Source organism: Syngnathus typhle, linkage group LG15 (assembly GCF_033458585.1).
Source record: "Syngnathus typhle isolate RoL2023-S1 ecotype Sweden linkage group LG15, RoL_Styp_1.0, whole genome shotgun sequence".
Lineage (NCBI taxonomy): Eukaryota > Metazoa > Chordata > Actinopteri > Syngnathiformes > Syngnathidae > Syngnathus > Syngnathus typhle.
The window spans coordinates 10,367,177-10,390,973 of record NC_083752.1 but is presented as its reverse complement, the minus strand read 5'-3'; the positions used below and the strand labels follow the sequence as shown (position 1 = coordinate 10,390,973).

At 48.6% G+C, this 23,797-nt stretch overlaps 2 protein-coding genes across 3 annotated transcripts; one reads left to right on the top strand and one right to left on the bottom strand.

Annotated features, from left to right (window-relative positions):
* The first annotated feature begins 1,366 nt into the window (after window positions 1-1,366).
* Window positions 1,367-7,112, top strand: kl (klotho). Its single transcript, XM_061300010.1, has 13 exons — window positions 1,367-2,113; window positions 2,392-2,822; window positions 3,120-3,199; window positions 3,263-3,425; window positions 3,756-3,861; window positions 4,166-4,312; window positions 4,408-4,631; window positions 4,707-4,902; window positions 4,991-5,169; window positions 5,820-5,927; window positions 5,997-6,102; window positions 6,353-6,479; window positions 6,673-7,112. The coding sequence occupies exons 1-13, from the start codon at window positions 1,367-1,369 to the stop codon at window positions 6,993-6,995; spliced, it is 2,937 nt and encodes a 978-aa protein (XP_061155994.1). The 3' UTR covers window positions 6,996-7,112.
* Window positions 7,113-7,248: 136 nt separating this feature from the next.
* rfc3 (replication factor C (activator 1) 3) lies at window positions 7,249-10,003 on the bottom strand. Of its 2 annotated transcripts, none has more exons than XM_061300011.1 (9): window positions 9,808-10,003; window positions 9,038-9,175; window positions 8,880-8,947; window positions 8,704-8,801; window positions 8,451-8,632; window positions 8,191-8,327; window positions 7,923-8,021; window positions 7,640-7,709; window positions 7,249-7,491 (listed from the first exon to the last, which is right to left on the bottom strand). In XM_061300011.1, exons 1-9 carry the CDS (start codon window positions 9,892-9,894, stop codon window positions 7,300-7,302), a joined length of 1,071 nt encoding a protein of 356 aa, XP_061155995.1. In that variant the 5' UTR covers window positions 9,895-10,003; the 3' UTR covers window positions 7,249-7,299. The 2 variants fall into 2 exon arrangements, with proteins under 2 accessions (XP_061155995.1, XP_061155996.1); XM_061300012.1 differs by having other exon boundaries at window positions 9,038-9,129; window positions 9,808-9,961.
* Between the last annotated feature and the right edge of the window lie 13,794 nt (window positions 10,004-23,797).

Below are 23,797 nucleotides of genomic sequence, written 5' to 3'. Positions count from 1 at the left end.
GACGAAAGGAACAAGGCAAAGTGTTGTGAAATAAAATATTACCTGTAATACGCATTTTGTTATTTGCTGATTGAAACTGCTAATTAAACTGTGAATTGAAACTAATAGGAAGAAAACAACTCTCGCTCTTTATATAGCTGACGTGTCTTGCGCATCCGTTCTGCGCATCGGATCCATAGTGCGCATGCGCAGTCATACTGCCTCCGTACGACGTCCGGTCCGCGATGGAGATTAAAAAACAAACAATATTTGACAATAACACACCATCAAGGATTGCACCATCGCATCAAACGATGTGTCGTCAATTATGAATTTTACGGACTAAGTGTGTTGGAAGGATGGCTGAATGCGTTGCGCGATTGACAATAAACAAGAAGAAAGGTGATTTCAAGTTTTATTTCGAGGGAGATTTGTCATGTCTCGTCCCCAGTTTTGCTATGTGCCTAGGTTGCCATAGTTTCTGTTCGCGTCGCCCCTCCTTTCCTGTGTCACCTCAATCAATGTAACGTGTTTTGTATTTAAGTCCTGTCTGCCCCTCGCTCACCTGTGTTACTGTCATGATGTCTGTTTGGTTTCTGTTCCTGTCTTTGGTAATGTCACCCTGTCTTTTTGTTCCACGTCTTTGTCGGTCAGTCCTGTTGTTGGTTTTGTTGTACCATGATTTTCTTAAAAAAAAAAAGAAAATTAAAAAAAAAAAAAAACTTTTTTTTAAATTGTACCCATGCATAATGCGCACCCCAGATTTTAGGACAATAAATTAGTTCAATTTCGCGCATTATACAAGGAAAAAAACTGTATTCATAATTGACAACACATCGTTTGATGCGATGATGCAATCCTTGATGGTGTGTTATTGTCAAATATTGTTTGTTTTTTAATCTCTATCGCAGACCGGATATCATACGGAGGCCGCCATGACAGTATGTGCAGAACGGATGCGCAAGACACGTTATACATGGAAAAAAACGGTATTTTTATTTTGCCACCCGTGGTGTAATGCATGCTGATCTAAATAAGGCCCGTTGGGTTGAGGTCTACACGAAACAACTCTGTTTGGCAGTTTGGCCACTGACCGGCCAGCTGGCATCAATTTAAATGTGCTCGTTGCGTGGCTCCCGAAAGGGAAGGGAAGCTCTAATCTTGTCAACGCCAAACATTCGCCCGGACAGAGCCTCACGCAAGCCACCTGTGGCGCTCTTCCAGACATTATAATGGCTTCATCGTAACAAATAATGTGACTTCAGCACTTGCCGTGCTGCCGGACACTGTCTCCTCATCAGCTGCTCTGCAAATGATTGACCGAGCGGGGCCCCCTTGGCCTGGCTTCCTCCTCCTGCGCTTGTCAAACATCAAACTGCGCCAGAACATGGTGCACTGCAGCTCGGCCTCGAGAGCCGGCACCTGGCTAGCCGCCTGGCTGGTCTGCGCCTGGCTGGCGTGCGCCTCCGGCAAGCCGGGGGCTGGCCTGCGGACGTGGGCGCGCTTCAGCAAGCTGCCCTACCCGGGAGACAAGGCCTTCCTGTACGGCACCTTCCCTCCGGGCTTCATGTGGGCGGTGGGCACGGCCGCTTACCAGGTGGAGGGCGCCTTCGACAAGGATGGCAAAGGCCCGTCCATCTGGGACACGTTCACGCGGGATGGCAACCGCAGGGCCACGGGTGACGTGGGCAGCGACAGCTACCACAACACGGCAGCAGACATGCGCGCCATCCGCCAGCTGGGCGTCAGCCACTACCGCTTCTCGCTGTCGTGGCCACGACTCTTCCCCAACGGTACCCACGGGAGCCTGAATCAAGCGGGCGTGCGCTACTACCGCGGCCTGCTGACCCGGCTCAAAGAGGCCCGTGTGGAGCCCGTGGTGACGCTGTACCACTGGGACCTGCCCGAGGCGCTGCAGCAGCGGTTGGGTGGCTGGAGCAACCCAGACATGGTGGAGGTGTTCCGGGACTACGCCGACTTCTGCTTCCGGACATTCGGCCACGATGTGCGCTGGTGGATCACCATCGACAACCCTTTTGTGGTGGCCCGACATGGCTATGGGACCGGGGTGGTGGCCCCGGGCGTCAAGGGCGACCCCGACCTGCCCTTCAAGGTTGGCCACGTGCTCTTACAGGTCAGACCCTTATTTTGTCATCATTCTCTTTTGAAAGGGACAATGTCATTTTACCATTTTAGCTTTTGCTGTCCATTTGAAATGTTAAGCCCTTGTTCATGAAACCCTTACCTGGCTTTTAAACCCCAACCCCAAGTTCGAATTGGAAATCCGAACCCAGATTTGAAAACCTCATTTGGAACCCACCCGACTCCAAACCGTAATCTGATCCGAACAGAAACGTAAGACTCTCCCCAGTTCTGAGGGTTTGAAAGCACTGCTGTCTCGTTGCTTTGGAGGCTCACGCGGCGGCCTGGCACACGTACGACCGCGACTACCGGCGGCGGCAAGGCGGGCGCGTGTCCATGGCGCTGGCGTCCCACTGGGTACGCCCGAGGCGGACACGCGTGGAGAGCCTGCGCGAGTGCCAGTGCTCTCTGGAGCACGTGCTGGGCTGGTTCGCCGGGCCACTGTTTGGTGACGGCGACTACCCGGCCTGCATGAAGGCCCGCCTGGGCCACCGGCTGCCTGCCCTGGGCGAGGAGGAGCGCCGTCAGCTGCAGGGCACCGCAGACTTCTTCGCACTTTCTCACGGCGCCACCCTCAGCTTCCAGCTCGTCAATGACAGTCTCAAGTTTGGCCAAAGGGAGGACTTGGACCTGCGCATGCTCCTCTACTGGGTCAGCGCCGAGTACGACTGGCCCGACATCTTCGTGGTGCAGAGTGGCTGGTAACCGCGCTCCGCCGTTTTCCCCTCTGGCATCTTTTTATGTCGCTGCTCTTGTTGCAGAGGCTTTCACTTAGGTCGACTCAGGCACTCTCCTCGGAGTGGCCGTACTCCATTTATTGTGTAAAAAGGAAATCGCACTGAAAGATGTCATGGCAGGATGGCAGACATTGCTCACCGACACCTATTAAGTTGTAATTGTGAAGAACCCGTCATGGCCAGCACCGTCAGCGGTGATTAGCTAGGACACCTAGCACCCCGGTAATGAAGTGGGAATAAAAGCAGTGCGTACTCTTTCAGGTATGTGTCGAGCAGCACCAAAACTCAGGATCCCAAGCACATGTATTACTTGAAGAGGTTCATCGCTGAAGCTCTAAAATGTGAGTGACGCCGCTGCCTCGGCGCCCCGCCTGTGGCTGATCACGTATGCGACCTGCGCGCAGCCATCGCAGTGGATGGCGTCAAGGTACTGGGCTACACAGCGTGGTCCCTGATGGACGGCTTTGAGTGGCACCGTGAGTGCGGCATCCGGCGGGGACTTTACTACGTGGACTTCAACACGCCCGACATGAAGAGAGAGCCGAAGATTTCGGCTACCTTCTACAAGTAAGCCCGTGTGACCTTGACGCTCCACATGTGCCGATTCAGCAAAGAGGAAGTTGCCGTCGTGGCTCGTGAAACATTCAGCTCTAGTTGATGATTGACTTTTTATTTTTTACTTTGGATGCCCCCTTCTCTTGGGGTCACGGACTGATGGCCAAACATCACCGCTAGCCAAGATTGCTGTTTTAGCAACGACACGGGCACCTCTCACTGCTCAATTCCATGGTTAGCAGCGATTGTCCATTCATGTGACCAATCTTGTGTTTCGGCTGGGGTGTTGCATTTGCCGAGTGCCGAGTTGTTGTCTGTAGCGCTGTTGTCCGTTGCCAACAGAAACGTGATCCAGAGAAACGGCTTTCCGGAGCTTCCAGAGAACCGTCCTGCTCAAGGAGTTTTCCCGTGTGACTTTGCTTGGGGGGTCTCCGCCAATTCCATCCAGGTTAGTGGGCAACTGAAAGCTTCATCAACAAACATTTTGCGAAACGTTCACTTTTGTTGCTTTTATTGGCTGAGACAGACTGATTCTCATGCAAACAATCCAGATTTTCCATTTTTGAAAAGAAACTGACTCATGAACCACAAATGCACACAACATTTACAACATCATGATGATGGCTGATGGCACCACTAACTTCAGGCTTCAAACTCAACCGTTGGGCCTGTCTAGTGGAACAAAATGCTTGGCCGCCATCTAGGTACTCGCAGAGATTCAGGGCTCCGTCCCAAACACACATATTCTTCAGGTGGAAAGCTCTCCCAGTCAGTTTGCGGACCCCAATGTGTACGTGTGGAACAAGGCCAATGGTGAGCTGACCCAACTGGAAGGCTTGCTGGCGCTACCCGCACAGCGCGACGCACACTGCGCCGCCTACATTAGCATCAGACAGCAGGTGACCTGCAACCGCAACGCCATGTGTCTGTGAGAAGGGCGTGCTGCCAAAAGTAACAGCTGCTGCCGTTGTACTGTCAATGTTGGTGGTATCAGGTGGCTGAAATCCAGGCGGTGGGCGTGAGCCACTTCCACTTCTCCCTCAACTGGTCAGCGCTGGTGCCGACAGGCGACGCGGCACGGCCCAACGCCACCCTGCTGGCTTACTACCGCTGCTTCAGCCACCAGCTGCTGTGTGCCAATGTCACGCCCGTGGTCACCCTGTGGCACCACACGCGTCAAGGCAGCAGCCTGCCGCCGCCACTCGGGTGGCTCAACAGGTAGCCAACTTCTGGCGACGCAACAGGCCCAGATAGCATCTGAAGGTGTCGGTGTGGATCCGGGCTTGTGTCCAGGGAGACCCCGCAGCGTTTCACCGAGTACGCCCGTCTGTGCTTCCGCGAGCTGGGTGAGCATGTGAAGATGTGGATCACGCTCAACGAGCCCAACGATGAGACGGTGAGCTACCAGGAAGCTCATCGGATGCTGCTCGCCCATGCACTTGCTTGGCGCGCCTATGACCAAGACTTCAGGCCCGTCCAGGGGGGTCAGGTGGGTGCAACCCCGTGCATGCGGCTTCGTGCGTGCGGCTCCGTGCGTGCGTGGAACATCCTGCTCTTCATGCGCGCATTGATCTCAGGTCTCTCTGGCCCTGCACATGGACTGGGTGGAGCCGGCTTTCTCCTACAGCCGCGAGGACGTGGAACCGGCCAAGAGGGTTATGGACTTCCGAGTGGGGTGGTTCGCCGAGCCAATCTTGGGCAGCGGAGACTATCCTCCTGGAATGAGAAGCTGGCTGCGTCAACTCAACTCACTTGAGTGTGTAGGCCGTCCGTGCAAATTACCGTTTTTTTCCATGTATAATGCGCCCCCATGTATAATACGCACCCTAAAAATGGCATGTTGATGCTGGAAAAAAGCCTGTACCCATGTACAATACGCGCCCAAATTTTGACTCCTACTTAAGTCCGTAAACGTAAAATTATTTCAGAAAAAAGATCATCTTTGGGAACAACCGGATGTTATTCTGCCGCTGGGCATGCGCTCGCAAACTCGATAGCGAAGAAATGTTTCGGATTTGTGTAGGGTACATTGTGACAGCAAACGAGCAGGTGATCGAGCAAGCGTCTGATACGAGAGCATTGTGTTTGAAGCGAACAGCAGAGAAGAAAGCGCATCTGTAATGGCGGCCTCCGGATCATATCCGGATAAAAAAAAAATATATATATTTTTTTGGACCCATGTATAATGCGCACCCCAGATTTTAGGACAATAAATTAGTTAAATTTTGCGCATTATACATGGAAAAAAACGGTAATCCACACTCAGTCAGGAGTAGACCCACCCCATTCAGACATAGCAAGTCGGCCATTTTGATTTGAAGCGAGCATTTGGAAGTTAAGCTGTACACACTCCTAGTGACCCAATTTGAAAAGGCTCGTAAGTGACTTTGGACGGTCCTGCTGCAGACTCCCGGTGTTCAATGACGACGATCGGCAGCTAGTGAAGGGCACGTACGACTTCTTTGCCATCAGCCACTTCAGCGCCGAACTGGTGACGCGCGCCAAGGAGGACCCGTAAGAGTGAATGTGCACCACCGCTGTGCCGCCGCTGCGCCACCTGTTGAGCGTGCGGCGCGTCCGTAGGTACACGTACACTTCGGAGTTGGAGGTGCAGCACATGGTGGACACCACGTGGATCAAGTCGCCCCGGCCCGTGGTTCCGTGGGGCCTGAGGAAGGCACTCAATTGGGTGAGGCGGATGTACACATTCAGGACCTGGCAGTGCATTCAGTCAGGCTTTTGTTTACCCCCTGAAAGGGCTTGATCAGAATAAGTGGATTGATGATTTGAAATATCGGGCAGTGTATTCAGGCCAAATTTATGAGTTAAAGTGTCGGCTATAAAGTTGAATTGAAACGTGGCCCTCCGTCGTCAAGTTTGCTCGTAGTGTGTAGGGTTAAGCGTGCTGACAACAACTGTCCTGGTGATTGAAATTGCAGGTCAAGGAGCACTACCCACACGTGGGCATCTACGTGATGGCCAACGGCGTGCAGGAGGACACGGCCCGCTTCAAGGACAGCCTGAGGGTCTTCTACCTGTACAACTACATCAACGAAGCACTCAAAGGTAAGCGCCCGTCCGTCTGATTACGCTGGTCCGAGGGCACTGGCAGGGTCGTGGACACGGGAGGGTAAAGTCACTCAACTGTGGTCGAGTGTGGTACTCGCCACTGGTTTCTTAAGACAGCCAACTGAAAAAGTGGTTCTTGGGGCAAAACCCAGCATGTGGAATTGATATGGATTAATAATTTTTCTGGCAGCGATCACCTTGGACGGGGTGAATCTGAAGGGCTACTTTGCATACGCCCTGAATGACCAGCGCGACCCGGGCTTCGGTCTGTACGGCTATGTGCATGGAGAGGCGCTGGCCAAGGCGTCGCTGGCCAACTACCGCAACATAATCCGCCATCACGGTTTCCCCGCGCAGGGGGCTCCCGCGCAGAGATGCCCCCGCGCCGCCCGACGCTGCGCTGCCTGTCGGGCTCTGGCCAAGCGACCCGTGGTGGGCTTCCTGACTCTGGTAGGCTCGGCCGCGCTCGTCGCCTTGGCTCTCATCGTCTACTACGCCTACAGGAGGCGCTAAGGTGCTTACTGTCAGCCTTGTATGGAGGAGTGCTCGCTTGTGTGACTTTTTCTAATTTATCGGGACCCAAAGTTTATTGCAGTAATCTTGTGCACTTGTGTGTCGTTGCGCTTGGATCGCCCTGTTCTCAGCTAGTGCTACACTTGGCATGGTATTGTAAAGGTGGGAATCTCATTCGCGTAGCCTGGCTAGTGCACCATGGCTAATGCGCATCGGCGATGCGGTGCATTTGTGTCAATAAATGTCCAAACAATTTCATTAACAACAAGCCACTTTTAATCTGAGCGCATGGCGGCGTCCAGCATCAGAATATCATGGCGTCCAGCCCGTCCTCCATGAACTTCTTGTAGACGGCCATGAACTTAGCGGTGAAGGCCTCCAAGTGGTAGATGGCTTTGCTACCCAGCTGTAGCCGGTGCTCGTAGTACGCCGCCAAGTGTGCCACCTCCGGCTTTAGGTGCCCGTCGCAGTTGTTCAGAAGCTCCCTGACCAAACCCTGCCAGGAAGAGCTTGTTAAGAAGAGTCCCACCTAAATTGTCTAGGTCAAATGGTGGCCAGACAAGTGAGCTACAATTTGGAGTCAGGCCAGAAATTTGGTGACAATTATTCCAGCAGAGATTTTTTTTTCATGCATGTCCACTAACCTTCATGATGATGTCAGCAGGGATGCAGTGAGTCAGCAGCTCGTACAACCGACCTCGCACTTCCAACAATCTGCTCCAAACAGGATGAGCTGAACTTCAAGTATTTCCACTGCCCCCCAGTGGCCTTTAGTTGTAGTTGCTTGCAACTTAGCAGGAGTGGGTGGCTAGGCCTTAACAACTGAGCCGTACTAGATCCTAGCCGGCCGGATTAGCTAGGATTTCAATTTGGGGGCGGCATGTTGCATGCGTGAGCAAAATGGCTGCCACCCGTGGACCCTCTTACCTCTGTGGGGTCTGCTGGCTCACGATGTAGTTGGCTGTTTCCCGGAGGAACACTTCCCAGTCGGGTTCTGTGATTTCCTGGTCCGACGAGAAGGGGTACCTGTAAGAGGCGGCCGTCAAATCATCGAGCGACAAACAACGCGTCGGAGCTCGATAGCGCCGTGGCAAAGACGTGTTATGGACGTGCAGGCAGGTGAAGGATACAAAGGAAATGTTCTAGCCAGACAAGGAAGCGGAATGGCATCCCGGCAAGCGTTTGTAAGGCTCACCGCTGCGCCCTGCAGGCCTCACACATTAACAGGGCCTTGCGGAGGTTGCGCCCCGACTTGTCGCTGATCCGCTTGGCCAGCTCGGGCAGCAGGAGGAGACCCTCCTTCTTACACGTCGACGTGAGGACGTGACACACCTAGGGTACGAGGGGGGAAAATGCACACAAGATGACTTTGCAACGACGTCTGTTACTCCCGAGTCTTTTTCCTCTTGGCATCCCCAACCCAGCCGCTGACACGGGCCATTTCCGTGACGTTACCTCCTCCGTGCTAGGCAGAGGGACGCGGACGGCCAGGCAGCGGCTCCGTATGGGCCCGATGAGCCTGGAGGTGGAGTTAGCATAGAGCACCAGGCGGCAGGTGGTCATGTACTTCTCCATGGTGCGGCGCAGAGCGTGCTGGGCGTCCTTGGTCAGGCGGTCCGCCTCACTGAGCAGAACCACTGGCGAAGAAAAGGGTGGCGGCGTCACATCACGCGTGCTCCTCGAGTCAGGTGGGGCCCGTGTACCTCACCTTTGAACTCTCGCTGCGTGCCGGACTGGATCTGCTGGGACCGGGCCATGGTCTTGATCAGTTCCTGGATCACCACGCGGTCCTGGTTGCCTGCATCACTGAACAATGGTCAACGTGGTACTTTCAGCCAAGTCAGGAAAAGAAGGCTGCTCTCACTGTAAGAGCTAATGCGTTACCTGGGGTTGACCTCCAAGTGGTAGTTGCTGGCTATGGTGTTGATCTCAATCTTCTTCTTGGAGGGAGCCTACACACCAGAAGTGCCTGTAGTGGTGAGCGCGCTGTCTTGGACATTTTCTCCTGTCACAGACACCGTTGCCCCAATTGATGTTCTCACCACAATGGTCTGGTGCTCGATGCGAAGCTTCTCCACGCCGGCGCCATAGAGCTCCCTCAGCAGACACATGATACGGGTCTTTTTGCCCGCACCTGAAGGACCATACACCAGCAAGTGCGGGAAGTCGCCGCATTGAACCTCAAACACACACACATACATACATTTTACATGTTGCTAAATCACTCATATCATCTTGGCACCTAGGACATGCCCATACGATGGAATATGCTTGCAGTTTCACCTAGAATAATCTCGTTGTCATTTGCTTTTTCTGTAGGTGAAGGGGAAAACAGCTCAATTAAGTTGTGTCTTTTACAAGTTGAACGATACTAATAAGCAAAGTACTACAGTAATCGCCCATGATTGCTAGTGCTGATAGGGATTGAGACCTGCAGCAAATGGCAAAATTCAATAAAAAACACACGGTCACGGACTCCTGCCTAAAATGGTTTGTAACAGCTTATAGATGCCACAATGCCGCGGCAAAGCACTACTTTATTATTTGACGTACCTAGTACGGTACGATACGCAACTCCCACAGAGATGAAATAAAGAAATCGGTTTCAAAAGTCGAAAAACGGAAACTATGTGTGAAGCGGTTTATTGCAGCTGTTGTGAAATGCGCTGTGTAAATAAAGACATTTAATAATAATAATGATAATAATAAATAAACTATTGTTCTCCACATGGTATTAGCTTAGAAGCTAAGCCACCGAAGGAGGGCAGCGCCGCCAAGGCCGAACTCGTGGCTGTCTTCGTGCCATCCTCACCAGGTTCTTGAGTTGGGATGCTTGCTCTTTGTGGTAATCGAGTTTGCCGAGCGACGTGGGTCGGTATTTGTCCACCCACAAACTCATTTTGGTGTGACTTTAACGGCTGCGTTTCCTGTAGTCAGCTAAAATATTTCCCGCGGAAAAGCTTGTTTGCACTGCGACTTCCCCTTCAAGTACGGAAAGTGAGAAGGGTAAAATGGATAACGAAAACGCGGGGATTAATTTCAATTGATACCAGCCATCGACCACGCAGACATTGAGATTTTGGGTTTTTGAGAAACCATCCATCCATCTATTTTCTATACTGCTTGTCCCCACGGGGGTCGCTGGAGCCTATCCCAGCAATCAATCGGGCAGTAGGCGGGGGACACCCTGAACCGGTTGCCACCCAGGGAGGGTCGGAGGTGGAATCGAACCCACAGCCTCCTATGAGGCGGACATGCTAGCTAGCCAGTGCGCCATTGAGCCGCCCCTCCTCAGACCGTTACCATTGTAAATGAACTTGTAAATATGTAACTATATCTTGCTGTCTGCTGATATGCAAATGAGAATCTGTTGTCAATTAAAAGTTAATCCATCCATTTTCTGAAGTCCCCACGGGGGTCGCGGGCGTGCTGGAGCCTATCCCAGCCGTCATCGGGCAGCAGGCGGGGGACACCCTGAACCGGTTGCCAGCCAATCGCAGGGCACACAGAGACAAACAACCATTTGCACTCACACTCATACCTAGGGACAATTTGGAGTCTTCAATCGGCCTACCAAGCATGTTTTTGGGAGGAAACCGGAGTGCCCGGAGAAAACCCACGCGGGCCCGGCGAGAACATGCAAACTCCACACAGGGAGGGCCGGAGGTGGAATCGAACCCACACCCTCCTAACTGTGAGGCGGACGTGCTACCCAGTGCACCACCGAGCCACCTCAATTAAAAGTTAAAGATTAAAATTAATTACAATTTTATGAAAGTTGAATGAATTTTTTATTAGATGTAATAAGTTGGGCGGCTCGGTGGTACACTGGTTAGCACGTCCGCCTAGGACAGGGGTGGCCAACCAGTCAGAGACTAAGAGCCACATTTTTTACTGTGTCATCGCAAAGAGCCACATCATACACATGGGCACAAATGACACCCCCCCCTCCCACACACACACACACACACACACACACACGCCTCTGATCAGCCAAATTTATTGTGTGACATTATTATGTCATGCACCAACATGATGACAAATTGACTCCTACAGTACTAAAAGCACAGACCAAAGACCACATTTTCAACAATGAACATTGTGTGAATTGTCTCACACAGACAAACTCTCAGTTCAACAAATTCCACAAAAAAAACCATATGTTTTTTCACTTACTATGTGTGGCGGGACATACCATTCGTTTTAGTTTGTCGTTTTCAGGAGACAAGATTTCAATAACGTCACTGAGGCATATTTTAACGAACTCCACTTCATTGTATGCCTTTTTAGCCCGTGCAATGTTCCAAGCCAGCATGCGCGTTTGACCAAAATACCATATTGAACTCAAACGAAGCAAATACGTACGAAAAATAAACACAAATGTTGATATGAACTGTTAGGATACGGATTTTAGCTATTGATCTGACTCCAAATTGTGATCAACACTTAACACAAGAATTGCTATGTTCTAATCCACACACACTGGCGCACCTAACAATTTTGCGAGTTCGTTCTGTCAAAGAGAAGACCAGTAGATCAATCAGACCGAATTTACCAATTGTTTAATCCTGACAAAGCAAGCTAATACAGGCGCCTGGGTCTTGGGTCCTTAACACAAAAACTCGTGTGCCTTCGTGACCAGAAAAGACGACACATTCTTCCGGGTTGCCCAGTTTTAAAGAAACACAATATGAATATTCAAACATGCAAAATATTGTGTGGTGATTGGTCGATGGTCTGTGGTCATCTCCTCCTCGTTTGGGTTTTCCCCTGCACAGGTGTCTGGACCACAAAGACGAGTTGTTTTTCGCGTTCCCATCGGCCTTGAGATATGCTCCCTTTCTGGACCTCCTGTTCCACAATACTTTGAAGAAAACAAATTCATGTAGCCTGCACATTCCTTTCCACTTATTAAGCGACCACACTACTACTAGAAATTATATTGATATGGTTATATGTGTCTAACGGAGCGTTAATCAAATGTGTTTGCAAACTGCCGAAAGTACATTTCCCTTTAGAACGTAAAAGAGCCGCATGCGGCTCGCGAGCCGCGGGTTGGCCACCCCTGGCCTAGGAGTTAGGAGGTTGCGGGTTCGGTTCCACCTCCAACCCACCCTCTGTGGAGTTTGCATGTTGCATCTTCTCACCATGCCTGCATGGGTTTCCTCCATTGAGTTGTTTTTATTCTAGATAAATTGATCTCCGTCCATGCATTTTATTTAAGATTTAAGAAGATACAACATCTCTACATTATTTACACAACTTACATTATTTATACAACTTACGGCTGGTTTAGATTTTAATATTTCATATTTGCTGGATTTGATTTCGTCGTCTATATTTCGGCTACACATTACTACTAATAGTGGTCTAAATCGGGTTAAAATAACTTTATACGGATCAATCATTGTTTAAAACGAAGCAATACAACATCTCTACATTATTTATACAATTTACGGCTGGTTTAGATTTTAGTATTTCATATTTGATGGATTTAATTTTGTCGTGTATATTTGGGCTACACACAGACCAATTATAGACGTCTAAAATCAGGCTTAACTTAGAATAGTTGTCTAGTACAGTGGTTCTCAAACTTCTTTGAAATATTTTTTCAGCCAAGTACCCCCTGACCAGCGCAACACATTTCTGGTCGAAAAGAAAGAGGTACAGGATTGTCCCATCAGTGTTTTATTAAAGTTAAACAACTTGTAGCAATGTACCTGACAGACACATTTATGTTTCAAACATTGCATATAGAAACAAAAACGATAAACGGTAAACAGTGACCACCAAGAAGGCATTAACCCTTTCAAAACTCAAATACTGTATGCAGAACACTGCTAATTTATATCAATCTTTCTTGTAATAATCTCTTGCAAGGAAATAAAAATATACATAACTGAAAATGTGTTCACAAAAATAAATTACCGTTTTTTTCCCGTGTATAATGCGCGAAATTTAACTAATTTATTGTCCTAAAATCTGGGGTGCGCATTATACATGGGTACAATTTAAAAAAAAAATTTTTTTTTTTAATTATTATTATTATTTTTTTTTTAAGAAAACATGGTACAACAAAACCAACAACAGGACTGACCGACAAAGACGTGGAACAAAAAGACAGGGTGACATTACCAAAGACAGGAACAGAAACCAAACAGACATCATGACAGTAACACATGCAATGATCTGACGGTGAGCGAGGGGCAGACAGGACTTAAATACAAAACACGTTACATTGATTGAGGTGACACAGGAAGGGAGGGGCGATGCGAACAGAAACTGGCAACCTAGACACATAGCAAAACTGGGGACGAGACATGACAAATCTCCCTCGAAATAAAACTTGAAATCACCTTTCTTCTTGTTTGTTGTCAATCGCGCATCGCATTCAGCCATCCTGCCCAACACACTTACTCAGTAAAATTCATAATTGACGACACGTCGTTTGATGCGATGGTGCAATCTTGATGGTGTGTTATTGTCAAATATTGTTTGTTTTTTAATCTCCATCGCCGACCGGACGTCATACGGAGGCAGTATGACTGCGCATGCGCACTATGGATCCGATGCGCAGAACGGATGCGCAAGACACGTCAGCTATATAAAGAGTGAGAGTTGTTTTCTTCCTATTAGTTTCAATTCACAGTTTAATTAGCAGTTTCAATCAGCAAATAACAAAATGCGTATTACAGGTAATATTTTATTTCACAACACTTTGCCTTGTTCCTTTCGTCTCTGCTGTTCACTTCAAACACGCTCCATACGACCGCAATGCTCTCGTATCAGACGCTTGCTTGATCACCTGCTCGTTTGCTGTCACAATGTACCCTACACAAATCCGAAACATTTGTTGCGGCTCCGAGTCGCGACAAGGGGCAAGTTTTGGTTTTTATTCCTCTTCAACGTCTCTCCCATACAGAGCCGCCTTCTATAAAAATGGGACCCATTGCCTCCCTGCGTGTGTGACGATCATTGGGACTTAAAAAAAAAAAAAACAATTAAAAAAAAATCATAAAAATTGGGTGCAACATGCCATTTTTAGGGTGCGTATTATACATGGGGGCGCATTATACACGGAAAAAAACGGTAACTTAATTATAAATAAATAATATCTTATTTACATAATAAATTGATAACTTAATAATAAATAAAGATTTGCTCATAAAAAATAATCAGCTTTACCTTTTTTGGGATAAAAAAAGAAACTTTTTCCTCTTAAAATTGAATTGTTGCATTGAACATTTGATTTTGATTTGACACGCATTGAACAAGCATTGAACAGTCTTGAAGCTTGAAGGAGTCTTTTGCACTCATACTACATGTTGATTATATTATATAATATATATATTATATATATATATATATGTTTATTTTCCAACACGTGGCGACAGCTTCCTGGACCTGGTCTACTCTTCACATAAAGGAGCTTTCAAAGCCGCCCCCCTACCCCATCTTGGACTTTCTGACCATATCACTGTTATGGTTTTGCCCATGTGGTGCGCCCCCCTACCCCATCTTGGACTTTCTGACCATATCACTGTTATGCTTTTGCCCATGTGGTGAATGGTGTGGTGGGGAATGCAGTTGCGCGATTGGACAAAAATGCGCAAATGAAAAAATGCTTAAAAAAGGCTTTTTTTTTTTTTTTTTTTATGGCTTGAAACGGATTTTTTTCCCCATTATTTGTAATGGGAAAATATTGTGGTGAATGGTCTTTGTTGTTTCGCTGGTCTCCAAAAAAACACTTGGTGGACAATGGCTGTCCCGGCCAAGCACTCCAGTGACACACGGCTGATTGGGAAAAGATTTTTATTCAACCGATGTCAGAGGGAAGTCTCTCCAAAGGTTTGAGTGGCCCCAAAAGCAAAGATGTTTCAGCTCTCGACGGCACAGATGTTCGCCCCAAAAAAGCTCCCCCCTCTGACAGACAAGCCTATCTTATATCTGCCCAAACCGTTGATGTCATGACTTGGAGTGCAGCTGCTGTTTGTATTTTAGTCTATTCGTTGCTCCCAAATGTCCTAAGAAGGACATGTAGAAGACTCTTTCCCCTGCATAACAACAGCTGCGACATTCCATATTCTAAGTTGCTATACCTTGCAGAAACTGAGGCATCTCTGGCCAGCAAAAATAGCTTATGGTCTCCTCACTGCAGCTAAGTCACAATTTAAGGTGACATACAGCGACGCCTAGAATCTAAAATTTACCTCATTCCCCCCTTCCGGGCTTTATAATTGCCCCAAAAACGGTCCAAAAAGAGATGACATCGGTAAACATCCAAAATTCTTCACCCAACCAAATTTTACAGTCACGTCTACAATTTGGCCTAGAAATTCTCAGCCTAAATCACGCTCAAGGCATGCTTCGTAAGGTTACTTTGTCTAGGAAAGCTCAAACTATTTAGGTATCCAATTGCTCCCTGACAGCAATCTGAGGCCTCTCAGGAACCACAAATAAAGAAAATTGAAGTCCACCTCCTCCAAATGACGATAACCACCCCCCTTAGGTAATACCGTAACACCGCCGATAATTTGGGAAGTAATGAATTTGGCGTGGTCCGTTAGAAACCCCCAAAAGCTGCCGACCCTCCCTCGAGAAAACCCCCAGTCTAAAAAGTGGGAGGTCCCTTCTAACATCCCCAGTGATTCCCTCCACCTGGCGTCAGCCAGGTACAAGGAGTCCTGGCACACATCACAATCCATAAAACAGTATGAGCTCACAAAACAGTAAGGAAAAGAAATGACACGTTCAACGACTGCCAAACAGTCAAGTTGCATCGTCACATAATCAACATGCCATGATTTAACAAAATGAGGTATAAAACAATGGAATAAAACAATGAGGTATACAATAATGAGGTATCAAAACATGCTTATCGACTCAAGACCCCGAAATGTAGCCCCCCTTCGCATGTGTGAGTGCGTGCTGAAGCAGAGTCCAGTCCACTGAATCTCCAGTGGTGGGTCGTGTCGGGTACCCCTGCCAAGGGCCTGCTGTCCATACAAAGTCCTTATGTCCAGCTCACTGTCCATAGAGTCCCTTGCATGGCCCCGGTCCACATCCAGGGGTTCTGCAACGAATGAGAACTTCTGCCAGTATTGCGTGATGGCAACGGCACGAAACACAAAGCACACATGCAACTTTGACATAACGAAGGTGGTAAAGTCTGTCAAGGGCCAGGCAACACTGTACCACATCACAATGGAATCATGCAACACAGCACACAAAAAGAAAATTGAAAACCGGAATACCAAGACATTGGTGCTGTGTTTTTGTTCCCTACACCTGGTTTTCTGCTCTCATCACTGTCCTATCTCCGTTTTTGTATTTATTTTTAGTTTCTTCTATCGCTACTATGGGTCTTCCCACTCACGTCGCCAATTTGTTAATTTTAATCCGAGTACCTATCATTCACTATCATTGCATCCGCGCATTGCAGATCTGCATCGCAGTCGAACGGGAGTAACGGCATCTGGGTCTGGTCCCTTGGCATTACCACACCTATCCACCGTAATATCATGGCCTTTGTGCAAGTCAATATCACAGTGCAAAAACAAAACATTACACACAGCGATATCCCGAGTGCCCCCAACACCTCCGCCACTATCGTTCTCACAAGTCCCAGTCTATCCTATATCCAGCCCGTCGCTGACCAACCAGCGCCCTCGGACGGCCCAAAAGAATCCCGAATGACTCTAAGCGCGTCGATGATACTGGTGATGTTGTCAGTGTTATCTGGGATCAAAGTGTAGCAAGCGTCGTCCGTCAAATTTAGGGCTACGCACAACCCCCCTTGCCTTGCCAAGATATAATCCAAAGCGATGTCGTGTTTAAGCAGAGTCAGCCGATGGCTCTTTTGGGTAAGCGACAACTGTCTGAAACCCTTGATCGTCTCGTTCGCGAACCCCTGAAGGGTATACGTGATGTTATCAATGTGATCTGCCAAAAATGTGACCCCATACCAGGGAAAAATCCCAAGGCCCCATTTTTCTCCCAAGCTAATTCTGCAATTGTTAGGGTTTGCAGAATATCTTCATCGTATGATTATGTTGGAATATAACCTGTAATAATTTAACTAGCTTGTCCTGTCTAGACAAAAGTAGTTGACCAAAGTGCTAAGATCTTTTCAACTGATTGACCAGATGCAGAGGAAGCAATCAAAGTTGCTTTGTTTACAGAAAGTCGTAAAAGCCCCCCTGCTATGCTTTGATCAGCAGGGGAGCGTCTTCACCATATCCTGTGTGTTCCCACACCCCCACTTTCAACCCCACTCTGTTTCTCTCAATAAATAAGCACCTGACGAGGCCTGAGTCAGACTTCATTCGACCATCGCTGTAAGCACAGCGACGAGTGAGCTCTCCGCCTGCAGGTGTCTAAAATGACTTGCTTGACTCCTGTGTGGTTCTTGCAAAATAAGTTAGAGTGAGCACCACCCTAACACCAATGATACGCGTCTGTAGTATGAAACTCCGCCATCTCCCTCTTAGCCCTACTAGGGACCTCCTTAAAACCCTTCTCCTCAGGCTTGTGGCCCTTCCTAATCGCCATTACCTCAAACGGAAGCTTCAGGGTACCAGAATAGCAGCAACCCATCCATCCATATGGCAAAAACAAATAAGCTTTAGTTCCACAAACGCACCAGATGTCTCTAAGATTCCCTACAGTCGTGTTCCCAGGCACCGTGCGATTCTCCACCATCACAGTAATCGCCTGATAGGAGTCTGGTAGAGCAAAGGTCACCGGATGGACGGCTCCCCTCTCCCCCCCATGCTTCTCCTGGGAATTGCATGGAGTAATAGTCGCAGTCTGCCACCCCCATAGGCACCCCCGGCCCTCCATGTGTGACATTAGAGCAAAAACAGGCGGGCACCTTTACAGATGGCACATCTATGGATTCCGGCACCGCGACTTGGGTGTCCTCATGCACGGCGAGCAAATCCAAGTAGGGAAGTTCGCTTATCCAGGCGCACTCCCCTGTGGGCTCGAAAATCTTCCTGACCTGCGTGTCGGTTTCAGGTGCCTTCCACGACTGTTCGTACACCAACCAAAGCAGTAATCTAAGCTGGCAATTGTCGGATACCGGCACCGGTATGGTCTGGAAGACAGCCTTTAGCGTACTTGGTGATTTTACCCTTACTAAACACGGCCCACTCACTGCCTTAGACGATTTAATTGAATGCACCATCAGTTGATACCACATGTTCCTTCCTGCCCATTCATCAACCCCAGGTAATGCCGAGGCATCGAACCCATAAACCTTCCATGCAGCCTCCCGTCTCGCCATAGCATGCAGATTGGCTTGCACCTCCGGCGGGGACCAGTTTGATTATGCAAGCGCTTTGTTGACATTTTCTGGAACGTCAGGCGTCGGCTCTACAGCCTCTACCTTTGACATGAGCGTCCTCTGTCGTCGGCTGTGCTGCCCACGATGTCCTCAGGGACAGGTGCAGCAGACACATTATCCACCACAGCTTGATCCTGCCCATCTTTGTCCCGATCCGGGCCCCCTGGCGACTCTTGTTCTGGCAGTGGTTCTGAGGTTTCGCAGTCGCGACTCCCTCTTTGGGGATCTTCATCTTTGGGCACCTTGACGCAGTGTGTCAAATGGTACCAAGTTGGCGACCCTTTTACTTGCACCGCTGTTCCAGTACAGCGGACAACTTTGAATGGCCCTTGCCGCCTTTCGTTGAACCACTTGCGACGGAACACTTTCACATACACCTTGTCTCCTGGCTGAACAGTGTCTTTAGTATTTGCCTCGAGTCTCTCATGTGCTTCTTCTTGTTTCTGCCTGTCAACAACATAGGTGGAAATATTCCTATGTATCGTGGTTAAGTGTTTGACATAGGCTTTCATTTCGTCCTCCAAAATTGACAGGCTTGGGCCTTTCCCACTGGTGCGCAAACATGGTGAAGGCATGCGTCTACCGGTTACCAATTCGTGTGGGGTCAAATGCAAATCGCGTAGTTGACTCGACCTGCAGACCATCAGTGCCTGTGGTAAGGCAGCTTTCCAATTCAAGCCTGTATGTTGGCAAATTTTGGGAATTCTATTTTTTTAAAACGCCGTTCATTTTTTCACAAATGCCTTGCCTTTGTGGATGATATACTGCGCCAAGCCGCTGTTTAATTCCCAATTTTTGAAATATGATTTTGACCGTTTTATCCACAAACTCTCTCCCGTTATCTGAAGAAATCCTATCCGGCAGACCCCATCTGCTGATGACTTCACGGCACAGAAACTTGGCCACAGACTGAGCATCTTTTCATTTAGTTGGACAGGTCTCCGGCCATCTTGAGAATCGGTCCACGACCACCAACATGTATCTTTTTCCTTCGACAGGTTGTATCATGTCGACGAAATCCACCACTAGTTCTCTCATGGGGCCATTAGGAGTCGGGATGTAACCCGTGGGGGTGGCTACCCCTCTCCTCACATTGTTTTTCAAACAAATTACACATCTTCCAATGACCTGGTCGATTTGTTCGAGTCGATACGGCGCCCAAAACCCATATTCTGCGGTTATTTTTCGCTTCACCTCCCCCCTTGACACATGGGCTAACCCATGTGCCTCCTGGATTAACAGTCCCAACAAATCTGGCGGCGCCACTATCAGACCCTCGTGATTTCTCCATACGCCGGTAGAGTCCTGACTCGCCCCCCTTTGCGCCCAAAAATGCTTGTCCATCGGATTAACGGCCGCTTGCATCAATAGTACATCACTGAGCGTGACCCTGTCCTCGAGGTCAACCTCATGCGTAAGTAACAAAACTCTCCCCTTCTGACTTCCTTTCGTGACAGCCCTGGCTGCCTCGTCTGCCATCTTGTTTCCCTGCGTAACTCTGGACGCATCGGACTTCTGGGCTGCACATTTTGCAATGGCTATTTCACTGGGTTTCATCATAGCCATCAGCAGTCTTATTATCTGCGCATGATGCTGGATGGGGGAACCGTCAGTCTTCTTCAACCCTCGATTCCTCCACACAGCACCAAACAGGTGGCACACACTGTGCGCGTATGCTGAATCTGTATAGATTGTCACTCTTTTCACTTCCGCGAGCAAGCACGCTTCCGTTAACCCCACCAGTTCAGCAAGCTGGGCCGAGGCTGGTTGTAGCACCACTTCGGCTTTGATTGTCACAAACTCAGTTTCTTGCGCTTGTACCACTGCATAGCCAGCGCACAAATTTTCTCCGACTCGATAACAAGAGCCGTCCGTCCAGAGTTCGAGATCCGCCTCTCCCAGGGGGATGGCTTGCAAATCAGACCGTAATCTCGAGAATTTTTCTGACTCATGCAAGCAATCGTGAGGGTCTCCGTCCTCTGAAGTTGGCAGAAATTCAGCTGGGTTTACAGTAGTACACCTTGCTAGAGTGACATCCTCTTGCTCCAAAAGCCTGTAATAGTCCCGGAGCCGGGGCTCTGTCAATGTGTACTTGCCATGGTTTAACAGAGTCCGAAGACTATGGTGAGTCAGAATTGTCACAGGATATGGCAGAGGCTTTGTCGTACATCAAATAGACTCCCACCATAGCTCTATAGTAAGGCGGCAGTCCCATCTCCACCTCGGAATAGGATGTTGAATAATAGGCCACAGGTTGGGGTCCAGACCCGGTGCCTGTAGGCTGACAAAGAATCGCACATGCAAACCTTCCCCCTGCTGAGGTTGACGTGAATAACACGACATTTTTGGAATAGTCTGGTAAAGCCAATGCCAGGGCCTCTTGCAACCTTGCTTTGGTTGTGTCAAACGCCACATGGCCATCCTGTGTCCAATCCAGCGCTGCGTGGAGATCATTATTGCCCGTGTCTTTGATCATGGCCCTTAGCGGCCCTACCAATTTGGCGTATTCTTCGACCCAGGAGGCCGAATAGCCCGCAATTCCCAGAAATGTTAACATTTGCCTGACAGTTCTGGGTTTCGGAGCCGTCCGTATCGCTTCCAAATGGCCATCTGAGATATGTCTCTGTCCATATGATATTTTCTGACCCAAATAGTCAACTTGTTTTTTACAGTATTGCAATTTCTTTTGGGACACTTTATGACCGCAATTGTAACACACAGTAGGTCTCTGTTGTAGGCCCCCCGGGAGATTCAGCCTTCCTGCCCGTCCTTTGTCTCCACGGGCTTTGGCTTCCCAGAGATGAGTCTGTCTATTTCCCCATTGAGGGGCTGGGCCGAAGGGCACTGCCATAGCTGACTGCGGCGGTTGTCCAGGCGGGGGCGTGGGCTGTAATATGATTTGTTTCGGTGGAGCTTGCACCACGACCGTTTGCTTCTTCTCCTTCTTATTGTCCGCGAGTTGCACTTGGTTCAGCCTCCTCACCACTTCTTGGTCTTGTTCCTTTTGAGCCATCTCCTTCTTGCGGAACCACTCAACTTGGTGAGCTATGTGATCAGTGTAGACATTAGTTGTCATGCTTCCCAGTCCCACTACTTCAGCCAGTTTGCTCCTCACTTGCAGGGGCAGGCCCTTCTGGATCTTATCCCACAAGATAGAGCTCTCCATTTGGGTTGTGTCCGGGTCGTTTCCGGCAATGTGTCTCCAAGTCTTGCCACGTATGAGCGTGCATTCTCTATCAGTCCCAGGGGCTCGATCACAATACTATCGGGGTTTGCATTGGTCGGATAAGCTGCCTTCAGTGCTCCCCACATCTGGCCTCCGACTGCTGCAAACAGGCCGGAGTCATTTGCTGATGTTGTGGCAAAGCGATGTAACCCTGCTTTTCCCAAAAGGTCTTTCATGGTATGAACTCCTACCACATTAGCCAGGAGCCTCTTAATGTCGCCTACCGCGAACTGAGTTCCCACCATGCATTCATCCAACTTGGATATCCAAGGGTGTGCTCCATCATGAATGGTGGGTAGCTTCTCAAGGATAGCTGACATGTCGGAATTCTGCCATGGCTTGTATTCCAGCTGTTGTCCTCTCACCAAAACTGGAAGAATTGTATTCGCTCGCCTTGATCTTTGCCCATAAATCAAAGGATTCGCCGGTAGTTTGGATGCTCCTTTCTTCAGCTTGCATTCAGCAACCTCTAATCTTTGCAATTGTTCTTCCAGCTCCTCTTGTTCCCTGGGTTCCACACTCCAGTCCAATTCCTCCAGGCATTGCTTTTTCCTGGTCTTAATGCTTATTAAAGCAGTTCATCTCCAATCCTCTATAGCCGTGGGGGTGGAGCATGAGGTGGGCGTTGGAACCTTGCCGCCCCACTCGTCATCACTACTGTCACTTCCACTGTCGGTAAAATATGTTTTTGTCCTAATCTTTTTCCCCGGAGTACGTCCTTTTTCCTCCGCTCTTTTCAAAATGCTTTTAATTGTGGGGGCATAACCCCCCGCTGCTCTTTCAGCGTCACTCTGGCTGTCATACTGCAGCTCCTTTCTGGTGTAGTCAAAGGTGCCTTGCTTCTCAAATCGTGTTTTATTTCTTTTGTGGGTAGGGCATGGGGTGCATGATGATGGTTGTCTTTGCTCTTCCTGTTTCTACAATGTCTTTATTCTCCGTCTCCAGCTGATAACTTCCTTCTTGGTTGATTATCGGGAGTTGTGGATAGACATTGCCGTTGTTTTCACTCACGTCATACGGTGGGGGATTCTTAACAGGGGACACATGTGAAAAAGGCGTGTTTGCTTTTTCCATTAGTTTCCTAGCTTCTTCCACATTTTTCAGCATTTCAGCTGTCATTTTCTCTTTTTTCTGATTGAACTCTAGGTTCAATTTGAGTCCTTCTTCGTCAAATATTTTCAACAATCCCAATTCCCATTCTCTTTTTTCCTTCCTTTTTTCTCCTTTTTTTCCTTTTTTATGTCCTGCCTTGTATGCCGATACAAGTACGCGGATAGTCTCGATTACTTCCCTGTTAAAAGTCCCTTCCACCGGCCAAGGCCTTTCAATATCCGGCCATCTCTTATTCCATCTCTTGGATATTTTTTTGACCCCCTTGATAAGCGGGTTGTTTCTCAACACCACCTCTATGGGGGTAGTCATCATTGGGCTCGCAAAGCTCCTTTCTCCCATTTTTTTTTTTTTTTAATTGAATGTCAATTAAACAATTGACATAAGATTTTGCCAACCTCAGATGCGACCCTTAGGACCGTATTGTCATGCGCTTTCTTGATATTAAATTCGGTGTACTCCGGACGCACTATTCCTGTACCAGTACTCGACTTATGTTTGAGATTGTCAGGTTTAATTCGTTGACTGAATAACTATTAAGAGAAGAGCAACAGCAAATAAACCACAAGTGAGACAGAATATTAAGTATTTTCTCGCGAGGAGTGCAGTACAGATAGCTTACAACAATCTCACTACACTAAATATCTGTATACACTCCCGCTCTTTTTATTTGGATTTGCCCTACCCACAATCGTGAGACAAGTCCCTAAAGGAAGAGGTAAAGCACGTGGGCTTTGCCTCGTAAGCAAAAAATCACTAAGTGTTTACATACTGATAAGAACATTGGGAAGTGGACTGGATAGAAAAGAAAACCTTTGACCTCTAGTCAAAACATAGCAAGGGATGTTTTACGACCTTGTGTAGGATGAGACAAGCTAAGTTATTTATTACTGGATACGCACCAACATAATCTTACGATCAAGATAGTTTGGAAAACCCTGACTTTAATGGTCACTTGGAGGTTCATCTGGGGTGCCAGACAGCAATGAGGCATGTTGTCTAACAAAGTGGTCTTTGTTAGAAAGGAACTGAGTTGAGTTGTCAGCTGCGTCTTGTCTGACCCAGCTGTAACCTCTCTCCTGACCCAGCCGTAACTTTTCTCTTCTGTGGTACATCATA

What these genes read in the sequence shown, in the direction of transcription:
- kl (XM_061300010.1), top strand. Translation starts at nt 1,367, where the DNA reads ATGGTGCACTGCAGCTCGGCCTCGAGAGCCGGCACCTGGCTAGCCGCC. An exon ending in TCTCCGCCAATTCCATCCAG is followed by an intron (nt 3,862 to 4,165) that starts GTTAGTGGGCAA and finishes CATATTCTTCAG; the next exon opens with GTGGAAAGCTCTCCCAGTCA. An exon ending in CATCAACGAAGCACTCAAAG is followed by an intron (nt 6,480 to 6,672) that starts GTAAGCGCCCGT and finishes TTTTTCTGGCAG; the next exon opens with CGATCACCTTGGACGGGGTG.
- rfc3 (XM_061300011.1), bottom strand. Translation starts at nt 9,894, where the DNA reads ATGAGTTTGTGGGTGGACAAATACCGACCCACGTCGCTCGGCAAACTC. An exon ending in CACTTGGAGGTCAACCCCAG is followed by an intron (nt 8,802 to 8,879) that starts GTAACGCATTAG and finishes ACCATTGTTCAG; the next exon opens with TGATGCAGGCAACCAGGACC. An exon ending in CACGCAGCGAGAGTTCAAAG is followed by an intron (nt 8,633 to 8,703) that starts GTGAGGTACACG and finishes TTTCTTCGCCAG; the next exon opens with TGGTTCTGCTCAGTGAGGCG.